Source organism: Polypterus senegalus, chromosome 17, assembly GCF_016835505.1.
Source record: "Polypterus senegalus isolate Bchr_013 chromosome 17, ASM1683550v1, whole genome shotgun sequence".
In the NCBI taxonomy this organism is placed as follows: domain Eukaryota; kingdom Metazoa; phylum Chordata; class Cladistia; order Polypteriformes; family Polypteridae; genus Polypterus; species Polypterus senegalus.
Genome location: NC_053170.1, coordinates 20,343,991 through 20,357,777, shown reverse-complemented (window position 1 = coordinate 20,357,777; position 13,787 = coordinate 20,343,991). Strand labels below are relative to the sequence as shown.

At 37.2% G+C, this 13,787-nt stretch overlaps 1 protein-coding gene across 1 annotated transcript; it reads right to left on the bottom strand.

The window, feature by feature from the left end:
- Positions 1–1,062: 1,062 nt before the first annotated feature.
- Positions 1,063–13,256, bottom strand: LOC120517743 (transmembrane protein 35B-like). The gene is made up of 3 exons (XM_039740204.1): positions 13,040–13,256; positions 9,482–9,662; positions 1,063–3,505 (listed from the first exon to the last, which is right to left on the bottom strand). Exons 1-3 carry the CDS (start codon positions 13,145–13,147, stop codon positions 3,372–3,374), a joined length of 423 nt encoding a protein of 140 aa, XP_039596138.1. The 5' UTR covers positions 13,148–13,256; the 3' UTR covers positions 1,063–3,371.
- Positions 13,257–13,787: the final 531 nt, after the last annotated feature.

Genomic DNA, 13,787 nt, shown 5'->3' with positions numbered 1-13,787 from the left:
GCTATGATGATGCAGCCTTTTGCTGCTATGCACCTAAAACCTGGAATACTTTACCAACAGAAATTCACCAGCTCAAAACTGTCAAACATTTGGGGAAAAAAAAACTGCTAAAACCCCATTTTTTAAAGTGTCTTTTTTGTAGCTAAATTTTAGTTGTATTTCTAATAGCCTATATTGGCAGAGAATTATAATACTCTTCAGGGATCCACAATCTTTACTAATCCCCATTATTCTCTGCTTTCTTTTCTGGTTCTTTTGTGCCACCAGCACCTGACCAAGGCACGATGAAGCCACCTGTGATGATGGAATGAAGACTGGTGTCTCAGCTGCCCACACGACCAACTCCATCAAATCCTATCAAGTGATGCATTAAAACTGAGAGATCTGCTTTAGGAACATTTATGTTGGGTGGAATGCCCAGTGGTGGCTGGGTGGTCTTGAACCCCTACAGATTTTGCTTTTCACCAGCCTAAAAGGATTTTTTTTCCTGTCCTCCAGGCAATCAAACCTTACCCTTTTTCCTTTGTTATATTTTCTTTATTATTGCCTAATTTTATTTTTTACCTCATATAACTTACACTTTGACATCTTGAAAAGCAGCTTGAGATTATTTGTGTGAAAATGTTCTATAGAAATAATTGTTGTTGTATTTTAAGATGTTAAAATTAAAATTTACACCAACCATAATTGGATTAAGCAGGTTTGAGAATGACATATTATGCTTAATCCATGATATCTCAAATGTTTTTCTTGCAATTGGCATTCTGTTCACTTTGAGATATCAAAAATGCATTTGATCTTCCGATAACTTATACTATGAGGTAGTGTCAGTTAGTCTATTAGTTATGTCAATGCTCACAATAAGACGCCTAAGCATACTTCAAAAAATGAGCTATAATTTTTGTTTCAAGAATTTAGAGGATTAGAAACTGAGATTAATCACACAGTGAAAAAGTCATGGCAGGCTGATTATGCTGGGAAAAACAGCACCCACTATCACAAATTAACCAATGCAAATGGCAGTCTGCTTATGGGCCATACCATTAAAAATAAAAACATGAGATCAGTCAGATCTTTATTTAAAAAAAAAAGTACAATAATGCACATCATTTTCATAAAAATAACATATAAATGTTATTAGCACAAGCTGTTCTTGACTGAAAATAAATGTGGTTTTTGCAGACTTCTCAAATCATCTGCTACTAAGAGGTACAAGTTTTCCAAATGAAAGGGATGGATGGTGGCACTGCACATAGTGGAGCTCTGCTACTGCACTTGAGCCCAAGGCTGTGTGAAATCAAGGAATGGGCAGGCTAGCTGGCACCTTTTTAATGCTCTGGAGGTGGCGGTGTCTTGTCAAAAACCAACGTGTAATGTGCCGACTTTAAAGTTTTCTCTATTGTCACATAAAAATATTTAAATAATTTTATTGCATTTGTTTGCGTATAACATTCCTTGAGATTGTAGTCAAGGTCTAAAGCTCTTTACCTATATATTTTCTAATCTGTCTATTAAACAATGCAGATTTTGCTTTTGTAATTTCAGTGCTTTAGAGGCTCATGAGATTTAATACTTTACAATTAGGTTACTACAATACCTATGCTGCTTGTTCAATAATTTACCTTTCAATTTTTATGCATATGTCTACCACATGTCTTCTTTCACAGTTCTTTGATTCTGTTTATATTTAACATAACAATCTGAGGCCTACTTAATCAGGGGCACAAGAGGCCAGAGCCTGTCCTATCTGAACCAGCCACAAGGCGGAAAACTGACTTTGACCGACTCTCAGTCTCTTGTATGGCCCACTCTTAAATAGATCCACACAACAACAATTTACAATTACCAATCCATCACACACACCTCTTTGGGGATGGAGGAGGATAACCCAAGGCAGGATGGGATTCAAACCTGAGATTCTGGATCTAACTGCTGAGCCATTATTCCATCTGAAATACAATATAATTTTAAAAAAATTACATAAATCTCACTCTTTGAACATTCTATGACTTGAGAAACTGCATGTTAAACACAAGTCTATTTAACTGTACCCAGTTTTTTTTTTGTAAAAAGAAAGCCCTGTGGCACAATCCTTTTGGCATTTTTCTATAAAGCACATTGTTGCTGCTTTATTCCCATTATTGACCACTATAAATGACCCAGATAAAGTTGCTTAAAATTTCACAAACCCATTGAAGAATTATGGAAATAAATGTAATGTATGGTTGAGATATTATTTAAGTGCTGATTAAACAAATAAATGTAAATCCATCCATCCACCCATTTCAAAACTCTCTTTCTCAGTTCAGATTTGCCGAGAACTGGTGCCTGTCCTGGACATACTGGACCAAAGACTGTATCCATTCCTGGACCAGCCCATTACAGGCCATCAGCCTAATTGTAGGTTCAAATCAATGGCTTTTACAATTTCATTGTGGCCAAAATTGTAATGTATACTTTTAGACATCAGGTAATCACTCTGCAGATGACTATTGATGTGTTTACCAAGATAGACTCACAAGATAAAATATACATCCAGTTAATTAAAATACACCACAGAAAAGAATAAACACCATAACTAAAGTCACTTTAAAGCAAACAATTTCACATATTAGAAACTGAAAAAATAATTTTTTCATTATTTAATAAAAAAAATTAAAAGCTGCAAAACAAATCCACACAGTAAAATTGGAGTGCACAGCGAAATCAACAGTGTTAACAAGTATACAGTATAGAAACAGTTTAAATATTCTTCCATTCATTTTCAAACCCACTTATCCTGAGTAGGGTTGCAGGGAAGCTGGACACTGCCCTGGCTAGCAGTGGGCACAATTCCTGGACAGGGCACCAGTCAATCATAAACAGTACACCCACCACACACTAGGGTAAATTTAGCAATGCCGTCCACCTAACCAGGATGTCTTTGAATTATAGGTGGAAAACAGAGAATACACAAGCAGACACAGGGAGAACATGCAAACTCCACACAGGGAGAACCCAGGTCATGAACCTCAGCCTCCTCATTGCGAAGCAGCAGCACTACCACTGCACCACCCCAGTTTAAATATATACACTCTAATTGATAATTTAACACTGGTGATTTTGCTGTGTGGCAAATTCAAATATAGCCAAGGAGAGCAATAATTACCAGCCAGATGTTAATCTGGACAAAATAAAAACAAATGATCAGAAACATTTAGGACAAAAAAAAAAAAAAAATAAAGACAACATCCCGGAAAGCAAAACCACCGCTTTAAAAAAAGAAAATCTTAAGACGAATGAGTGAAAATCTGCTTTGGCAGGCACCATCACTTGAGTCAATTTATTTGTGAGGTCACATCTGATTAGACAAAAAAGTCCAGATGAGCAATTCACTCAGATTTGGTCTTGCACCTTGTTCCACACCGTCCACGCAGACTTAACATCAACAGCAAGCCAAGGCAAACAGTAGCTGGGGCACACTTTGACATTGGCTCCTGCAGTTTGAAGAGCGTGAAGAGGGTCACTGCATAGAAGGATAAAAAAAGAAAACAGACGGTTAGGATTCTGACTGAACATAAGGTTTCAGTGTCAGGAATAAAATATTTAGCAAAGCAACCAATCAGCATAATGGCTGAGCATCTAATACAGGGGTGACAAACTCAGATCCTGGAAGGCCGCAGTGCTCACAGGTTTTCATTCTATCCATCTTCTTCATTAGTGACCAGTTCTTCCTGCTAATTAATTTCTTTTGCCTTAATTTTAATTAACTTGACTCAGGCTCCTTAGTTGTTTCTTTTTCCTTAATTAGCAGCCAAACAATGAGACACAAAACAAGCTGCCATAAGACCAGCTCACCTGTGCCCATCACACAATATCTGAAAATAAAGAAAGGTGAAGGTCTCGGTAAAGTTGATCTCCCAGGTCACTAAAACATTTTGATGGTGTTCTGAGAAAAAAAACAGCAAATCAACAGCTTTGGAAATGTCTGCTGTGGCAGAATGAAAGCAGCAAGAAGCCATGGAATTAAATAATGGCTTTAATTAACGGCAAGAATCAGCTTGAAATCTGTTGGCTCGTTTCACTTCTCATTTCTGCTTGGCTGTCATTTAATGAAGAAAACAATAAATTCAGATGACTGAATCCTTAAAAACAAAGGCTATTAAAATGAAGGGAAAAGAAGTTAATTAGCAGTGAAAACTGGTAACTGATTAGGAAAGGAGTTAGAATGAAAACCTGCAGCAACTGCGGCCCTCGAGGCCCGCAGTTCAACACCCCGATCTACTAAGTTTGTGTAGACTTGAAGAGAGCAGACATTTTCCACTCTGAACAGTTCTAACATTACAAGTTTTGGAAATCACATCATTGGCCTTTAAAGGATAATATACATTGCTACATAATTCAAAATACCCCAAAGGAAACCCAAGTGGACATGGGCACAATATAAACAGTTGTTTCTGGTACAGGAGGATTGTGTTTTGGTAAGGATAGGCAAGAATTTACAGCTCTACACGCTAGTAGATCCAAGAAAACTGAAAGCCCCCACTAAACTCCCACATAGACTTTCAAAAGGTAAGGCCTCCACGTACAAAGCTGTTGAGAGTAGAAGTTATTTGTAAGCAGCAATGTTTGAAGTATCTTAACAATTGTATTTATGACTGGATTGTGTTTTACATATTGTAATGTGATCTATAAAGGCCAATAAAATAAAAATAGATAAATAAAAATCTACATTTATTATTTTCCTGCAGCAGCATATTATGTCTTTCATGATCAGTGGTTCTCAAAGTCAGTCTTGGGGAGACACTATGGCATTCCAGGTTTTCTTCGTGCCTACCTTTCTGTTTCACTGGACTCTTAGCCGAATTAAACAAGCTGTTATTTTCCAGTTTATATATTTTAAAATCAATGTAGAAATAAAAAAACCTTTATTTTGTAATTTATTAAAATGTACCTTGTGAAATGCATGGAGATAAATTAGTGTTTTTTTTTTTTTTAATTGGTGTTTAAGATTTTAATCCATGATTTTTATTTGTCCAGTTGTTATGGTTATTTAATCCTTTCTTTTGTTTTTAAACTAATTAGCACATTATATCTGACACTGTGTTCTACCCTCAAAAGACTAAGAATAAGAAGTTCAAGTTAGAGGTATGAAGGAAAAAAAAAACTGGAAATCCAGTCAAAACCTAAATAACTTAAGCCAAAGGGATATTTCAGAAGTCAGAAAATACATCAAAAATCCAAACTAAAAAGAAAACACGTGAATTGCAAGCAGCAAGTCTTTGAATATCCACAAAATGTAGAGAGTGAACTGCTCCACCTGCAGCTCTTTATACTATGAGGGTTGATGATGCCATCCTGAGAGACTTTCAGTGAACACACCTCCTAGTAACCCTTGGGCTGCATTTAGTAACCATACCACAAAAAGGGGCTGTGCTAAAATATAAGCAATGCCATTAATTATAAACTTTAAACAGAGTTTTCCTACAATTTATTAAAGTTTACTAAAAGATTGCCAGTTAGAAAACCCCTAATTAGAGGTTTATTATACTAGGGAAAATGTACTCTTTCAAAGTAAAATTAAAATAAACTATAAATATGACACACTGAAGTAGTTGCAGCTTTTTAGCAGTCAGTGTCATTTGTCCAGGTGTCAGCTGTGTTTGTTTTTAACCATAATAATTAGAAAACAAATTAAGGGCGCAAACTGCAAAGAAAAATGCAAATTAGCAGGAAAACAACACTAGCATTTAAAGCTATATAAAAAACAGATATTTCTGAGTGTTTTATAAATGTAAAAATCAGACTGGTGTCCTTTTTTTTAAAAAAATGAAGAAGGCAAGAAGAGAGATCACTTTGAGATAGACACAGGAGAACCACAGTCTAAAATAATTATTGATAAAAATCAGGGTTGTGGAGTCGGTACACAAAAACTTCAACTGCGATTCAGACTCCAACTCCACTATTTGTAATTAGATCAATATATCTATCTACTATACTATAGAAGGAATTTCTTCGCTGCCAATGTGGATCTTCAGGCTACTTTTTAGCAGCCTAGCCTGTTAAATTTTAACTTTTAAATGCTGTAGTTGATGCAGTTTGTGGTGTTTTTATAAATTACTAGCATTGACTAAAATTAAACAAATGAAAAAACTTAAAAAAGACTCTAGATTTTTATTAACAGTCTGGCAGAAAAAAACAATTGAATCCATTATCATGTATAAATTTAGAAATTTTAATACAAATATAAATTTATTTGGTGTCGGTACATTTTTACCGACTCCAATAGCCTAATAATTGCTTCCGATTCCAACACTGACTCGACAGCCCTAATAAAAAGCATCAAATAATGAAATGATTATATATAACATCATCAACCTTTGGTATATTAGAACATATATGCTATGGCTTTTTTTGTACAACATACTAACAACATTAAAATGTGAATCTGAACTTCTTCAAGACAGCAGTTAAAAACGTATTAGAAAAGTAAAAGTACTATTTTCATTATAACAATACATTTTAGTGCATAAATAACAATTCAAGTGTGAAGGTAGTGCTTTGGTCAGGACTATGAGGAGAACTACAAGTAAGAATTTCATTGTACCCAGAACACATGACAATAAACTTGAACTTGGTTATTGCAGCTTCCTTTTCATCCAGTACTTCAGGTTTTCCTCCCAAATCTTAAAGCTAAATTGGTCCTTTGTGAGTGTGGCTTGTGGTAGTGAGCAGATTATCCAGAGTTGGTACCTATCTTGCCTTAACACACTCTGCTCCCCTGTCAATAACCCTGAATTTGTTTAAATAGCTTTGAAAATGCAATGTTATATGGTTTTAAGAAAAAAAAAAAATAAATAAATAAAAATAAATTTGGCATTTTAAAGTACCTTACTATTTGTTAATAATGAATACCTGCATATGGTGCTGCTTCTCACACATGAATCATGGCACAAGTAAACTTAATTCAGCATGTATGCAATCTAGCAAATTTCTTGCAGTCTTTGAGTATATTCAACTTTTTATTACATTTAACTCTCAGATAGGAAAAATGCAGCTGACTTTTATTAAAAACAACCTGGACAGCTATGTCTGTACATAAAAAGATGAAGGAAAAGGTCAAATAAAAAGTGATCAGCTGTTAAACTGCATCATTGGGCAACAGGAACATTAAATATTTTCAAAAGAAATGCTACTTGGCACTAAATGACTGTCTCCGTCACAACCAGATTAATTATAGACCAGGTTGGTGGCAGCAACTGGTAATATCCATAGTCAAAACTGGCAGTGTGAGCTTTTAAGTTTAGCCACTGTTCAAGCCAAAATTTCAACAGTGCGTCACAATGTACTGTACTTGGTTTAATTCATGTTAAGTCCGTCCATCCATCCAGATAAATAAGAAAGACAATATTTAATCAGATTGAAATATGAATGGACGGATTTTAATAAAATAAGCCATAATAATGGAGTGTGTTCACACTTTACTTTAGGTACTGCAAAAATGCATCTATTATTAATTTACTCTTTTGTAACAAGACCTTAACAAAAGCTTCTTTTGGGCTTCATAACCCTTATAAAACATCCATATTTATTAATCTCTGTGCAGTGTGGTATATTAACATGAGGGTAAAGTTACTTGTTAATAAGAAAGATGCGTGTCTCAGTTAAGCCACCTGGGACTTCTCCAAAGTGAAGTTTTGTTAGCAGGTCACAGAGATGAACAAACATTTTACTGATGTTGCATGTTGGTTGGACATGCAAGTGAGGATTTTACTGTGCTGTGTGCATGCAGTATGACAATGCTGCTACCACTTAGTGATTTTAGGTCTTGTTGCAGTATCTCCCTGATACAGGCTGATACACAGGAATATAAAAACTTACAGAAATATTGTTGTGATTGATATCCAGTTCCTCAGACTTTTTTTGTTCTATTTTGACTGAATACAGAATCCATTTTGAGCCATGGAAGCTGTGTAATCAGCAACCTCTTTTACTAGACAACTTAGTTCAGCCTATTTTGTTTTTTAACTTATAGCCCTCTGAGATAACGTATAGTATCTGGAAAAATTACTGCAGTTGAGTTTTTAAATTCTGTTGCCGGTGAGCAGCTTGCTTTTTATTAAATCATTTTACCTTTAATAGAAATTCAATGCATTAAGCAGACTACTTTTAATAATGTGTTCTTTGATGCAAGATTTCTTGCTACAGCCACAGAAAAAAAAAAACTTACATATTTGAACAATTTATCATAATAAAACATACAGCAAAAAAAAAAAAAAAATTCTCCAGTACTTAGAAACTACTGTTTTATATCAGACTTTGAACTTTTCAAGAACAGAGTCGTTTGCAAGTGGACTTGTCTTCCACGTGAGAAGATGCAGGAAAATTTGAGATTAAAATATAGTGCATCTTTAAAGCATAGTTTCCAAAATCACTGTTAAATGTTTGAAATTTACCTACATATTAAATGAGGGTCTATTTTTTAGAAGAAGACACGCAGTACATCTATGGCATGAGTTATATAATATATACGGTTGTGATGGGTAGCCTGCTGTAAAAGGAGGTTAGAGGCAGAAAAAGTGAGGTTAGAGACAGAGCCACACAAAGTGCCTAGAACCAGGACAAAAGCAGCGGCATGCTGTTATGTTAGAGGGAAATGATGGACACTAGTAGGAGGAAGTAAACCCTTTGTAGGTGTGCTATGTGCTTATGAAATTCAACAGGCAAGGGCACCTGCACAAGTGAGAAAGGAATTACACCTGGGTGTATCTGTGCAATATCCTGATAAATAGAGAAGCCAGATAAGGAGGCAACACTTCCTGCTCACAACACAGTCCCTGATCACAGCATATGAGACCATTCTATTCCTCTTATTAGAGGGGTAGCTATCTTGCAAACCCTGCCCTCTTTTAGGGCAACTAAAGGGTGAGGGACAGAGAGACATTAAAAGGCACTGGAAGAATATCTGTTCTCACGTCCTCAGTGCTGAAGTAGGACTATCCCCAACTCTAGAAGTAATTTCAGAATATGGCCACAAGTGACCTGGTGAAGGGATTTAAAGCCACCTACATGGAGTGTGGAGTCTGATACAAACTTTTAACTGACATGTGGAAGACAGACTGGGGTAGTGAGAAATAGCTGGACACAGGAGGTTTAAAAACACTGCTTTAAGAATTGTGAGGTGGCCAAGTGTGTGACCACCCCACCAAGTACACAGAAATGAAGACCTATGAAAGTAGGTCCAAAGTGACCACAGGTGTTCAGTTTTCTGCTTATTTTCTAGTTTGTGTTGTCCCTTGTTTCATTTATCCATTAAGTTCATATTTTTATCCTAAACAAGAGGTTTTCATGAACATTGGCCATCTTGGCTTTATTCCAGGTTGAGGAATGCTATGAGAAGCGCACAAACTGATCACAGGGTTTCTAAAAGTAACCACCAATTGTCCTGCATATTTTTCTGTCATGTTTAATTTATTTACAACAAATGAAAGACTTTACTCACAGATCATGATGATAGACAAAACTAAGTTACTGATTTCCTGCAGCAGTTGAGGTCCAAATGCCAGTAAAATGCCAGCCACTGTCTCTATCCAGCCAATCACTTGAAGATACTGAAGCGGATCAGGTGTTATGCCAAATATTTTCAAGGGGAAGACTTCTGAAAAATTGACAAACTGGGATCTCTGTGGAGAAAAAAAAAAAAAGATAGAGATACATGTTGACCATCTACCATAAAGGAAAAATTGTTCTACTGTACAGTCCTCCGATTACATGAGACTGCACAAATCCCATGAACACCATCAAAAAATGCTGTAGGCAAAGGAGACTGCACAGTAGAAGGCTGTGGCTTCAATCTCCACTATCCTGAACGAATCAGTTAAAGGAACACTCCACCCCAAAAATGAGTTTTTCTGTTACTTACCTCATGTTATTCATAGTGATGACAGAGAAAAACCTTTAATCGTATGTTTTAATGGAGAATGGAGATAAAGTTTCTGATAAATTTGGCTTCAATAGGGGCCAACATTGAAAAACAGTAAATATTAAAATATCCATGAATAAAATTCAAGTTACTTGTGTCATATAATCCACACTTCATTTACCTGTGCTCATATCATACAAAACACATGCATTTTTTGTTAAAACAGTTTTAAAATAAATACTTCCCAGAAAATGGGAGTAGTGCACAAGTGTGTTCAAGTGAATTTAACCTTTTGAATTAGAAATCTGGCCTCCTCTCATTCATTGGTCAAGAGTCCAGTTTTTGACACCTTCGACAATGGTAGCAGTATGTTCTAAATGATCAGTTTGCACATCATTTTTCTTTGATTTCTTTATGCATATTTTGTTTTAATCATTTAGCAAACAGTAATGGCCCTGAAGAAGAGTTTTGACTCAAAACGTGTTGGCCAAAATACCACTGACTAATAGGTTCCAGTAACCCCCACGATCCTGTTCAAGACTAAGCAGATTAAAAAACGACCGACTTATTCAGAAAGCCGAGATAAGGATGTGTTTATTCAGGACCATCTAAATGTGTTGGAAGGTCAGGAAAAAAGTGAAGCTAAACCAGAAAAGTAACTTGTATTAAGGAAGAATACAGTAATCCAATATTTTGCGGATGGCTTTACATGAAATGAAGAAGTGAGCATTCAGAAATCATGTAATTCTGATGTTGTTGCATAGTAATATTTTTTTCACTCTTACACACTGAAGATTTTTCCTTGTCTAGTAGGTGAAAGAAATAAACTATGATAAAACAATCTTTTACTAAATTTTCATCTTGAGGTCTGGGGTCTGTCACCTGGAGTTTAAAATTAAATTGGTTACCTAACATTTTAATAAAAAATGAAGGCTTGGATTCAGACATTTATTTTGGAGTGCATCTTTTTATGTGTTAACTTTTCATGTTGGATTATTGTGTTTATTATAGGGTCATTATTGTCACATATACAGAGTACATTAAAATTCTTTCTTGTGCGTGGTAATCAACATGCAGCATGTCACCATATATCAACACCTTTATCCAAAGTACTGATCAACTGATTAGATAGAGATAGATAGATGCATAATTTATTAATCCCAAGTGGAAATTCACAATTATATTACCATATAATAGTACCTATATTTTTACAGTTGGAGCACAGTCAGGATAAGTGACTTACTTGCTCAGGGTCCCACAGTGAGTCCAACTGGCAACCTTCAAATTTGGATTCCACTGACTGGAATTACTACACCAGACTGCCAATACAATACAGCTCATCAGCAATATGGTGTGAAAGAGCTCACTGATGGATGGGTGTCCCTGTCGGGACTGTTGTTGGTAGCTTTCCGAACTGTGGTGCCAGTAAAATCAATGGACACTGAAGGACTGCCCATCAGGGTAATAGGTTCCCGTAGAACACTGGATGGCAGCATTCAGTTGCTGCTGACCCTGTATGGATTCCCAGAGAGTTGCATAGGAATTGTAGTTGCAGTGCGCAGCCGTGTTGGAGACCTCTGTAGAAGCCTTGGAGTGTTGGAATGTGTGCTTCCCCTCCATTGTCTGTCTGACTTGGAAGAACTTCTTGGTCCCATTTAAGTGAAACCCATCCTCCTCAGCTGGGTGTGTCAGGAGCAGAGCAAAGAAATGTAGTGAATTATATGTTATTGTGAATTATATGTTATTGTATAGCGGTCAAGAAGCCTCTTTAAAGAAAAGAGAAAACACAAAAGGCTTATTTGAACCTGGGACTTCCTATAGCATTCATGTGCCTGTGGTTTGGGGATCCGAGACGCCCCCTACAGGCCACAACGGATTTCACAGTATTTGGATTCTGACAGTCAGGCACGTGAATCGGGTGGGAGGCTATAGGTACCTGGCCTTTCCCTATAATCGATTTGAAATGCCCCTTTCAATCTCAATTGTGAATTTTATATCGGGTAATTATAAAGTCGATGATACAATCTAAAGTATACATGCAAATTGCAAAACGAAAGAAATTCGTCAGCGCAGCGCGTTCTCTCTTAGCTCTTCCAGCTCCCTTGTCTTTGAGCTCGTGGCAGAGCGCGCTGCCTCAAAAACATCTAGACGAGACACTTTGAGGCTTCAGGCACAACGGAACACCTCGGATACGCGGAAGATCGTTAAGAGGACGTCCTTATCGACAGCGTGCAGCTGACTAGCTAATGTTCCTGCGGTAAATCACACACTTCTCTAGCTTTTGGTTGCAATTTCCTTTTGCGGAGACCTGCCACGCAGAGACCCCCGTGACACTTGGATAAATGCCCCGTGTTTTATTGGACTACCTGTCCCTGAAGAATTTTATGCACGTCCATTCTTGTCAGCATAGAGATTTATGATTTTAAAATACAAAAACAGCTGCTATAGTCTTCGTTGTTTTCAGATTTTTTATAAGAATGTAACTTAACTTACCAGGACGTCAAACTGCACAATCATGCAAGCTAATCTAGTCTATTAATTGATGCATCCATCTTCAGAACCCACTTATCCAGGGCGGGGACAGTACATTAATAATTTCTGAGTTAGTTTTAGACAGAAGAACTAACTAAATAAGTGTAATGTGCGTAATGTACTCCACTAGTAAATGGGGCTGTGGAGCCAGGTCCACAAGAAATCTTTGAGGACACAATGCGACTCGCACTCGGATTACTGCCCAGTATGCCACCGCTGCTTCTTAGGGTCGAAATGCAAAAGATCTTACCAGACGGTTTCTATGTGAATCATCAAAGGCATCCTCCTTGCCACGCAGACCTACATGCAGAAAAACTGCTTTAATTTTAAGATGCCAGCTCATTTCGTTTTGACAGCCGTCTTTTCCTGCATCGCTTAGGTTTAAACGCTTATCCCAATTATTATTCGCCACTACTGCGATTCCGTTCACAAAGATATCCGCTGTAAAAGCCACCTTGAGATTTCCACTGAATGCACACAAAGAAAAAACAGGCACAATGGCGCTTCGCTAACCGCTACAAGGTTTCCATTTGTTTATGCGCACAACTTACATTCAGGTAATATATTCAAAGCGTCGCCCGCCCCTCCAAAATGAGACCGACTCACCATCTCGCTATAAACCTCTGCTGAGATCTGGTCCGTGAGCTTTACTACGCCAGTGAGCACGAAAAACAATCCAAGCAGGACCCGCACTGAAGTAAATATAATCGCCATTTCTGAAGAGCGGGAAAATTGTGATACCGGGCCGAGAGCAGGGATGCCACTTTTGAGCACAAACAGTCAGAAGACACGTCGAGCCCCACCCACTTCATGAAGGCGAGCTACGAATTAGCGAGGCGGGAAGAGAACGGCGGGAAGGTGGGGCTTATTTATGAATTATGACCAATCGTGCGCGAGGAGGCGGAACGAATACAAGGTAGGAGACGACTATTGGCCACTTTACTGCCAAATTTTGCAGAGTACGTCCAATAGGTTACATTGTAATTATATGAACAATTGCGGAAATTGTCGCGTGCACAATGAGCGTATATCCCAAATGTGCAAAAAGAACAATGCTTTGTTGTAGCCTCAATCCACTTTCTGAATCATTGTCATATAATTAAGGGGCGTGAGGTCTTAAGTCACATCGGGCTGAGGATGGGAACCAAGCCAGGAAAAGTGGCACCAGAACACACTGGCACAAACACTCATATCATTCATGACAAAATCAGAGTCATCAGTCAACAGTGTATGTCTGTGTATGAAGATACTGTTTACAAACCGTATACTAACAGTAATATGTATTTTAATCATAATCATCATAATCACTAGGAGGTACAGTGCTAGCTGGAGATCATTAGGCAGGGGTGTTACA

What these genes read in the sequence shown, in the direction of transcription:
- LOC120517743 (XM_039740204.1), bottom strand. Translation starts at nt 13,147, where the DNA reads ATGGCGATTATATTTACTTCAGTGCGGGTCCTGCTTGGATTGTTTTTC. An exon ending in CAGAGGTTTATAGCGAGATG is followed by an intron (nt 9,663 to 13,039) that starts GTGAGTCGGTCT and finishes TTTTCTCCACAG; the next exon opens with AGATCCCAGTTTGTCAATTT. An exon ending in TTTGTCTATCATCATGATCT is followed by an intron (nt 3,506 to 9,481) that starts GTGAGTAAAGTC and finishes CCTTCTATGCAG; the next exon opens with TGACCCTCTTCACGCTCTTC.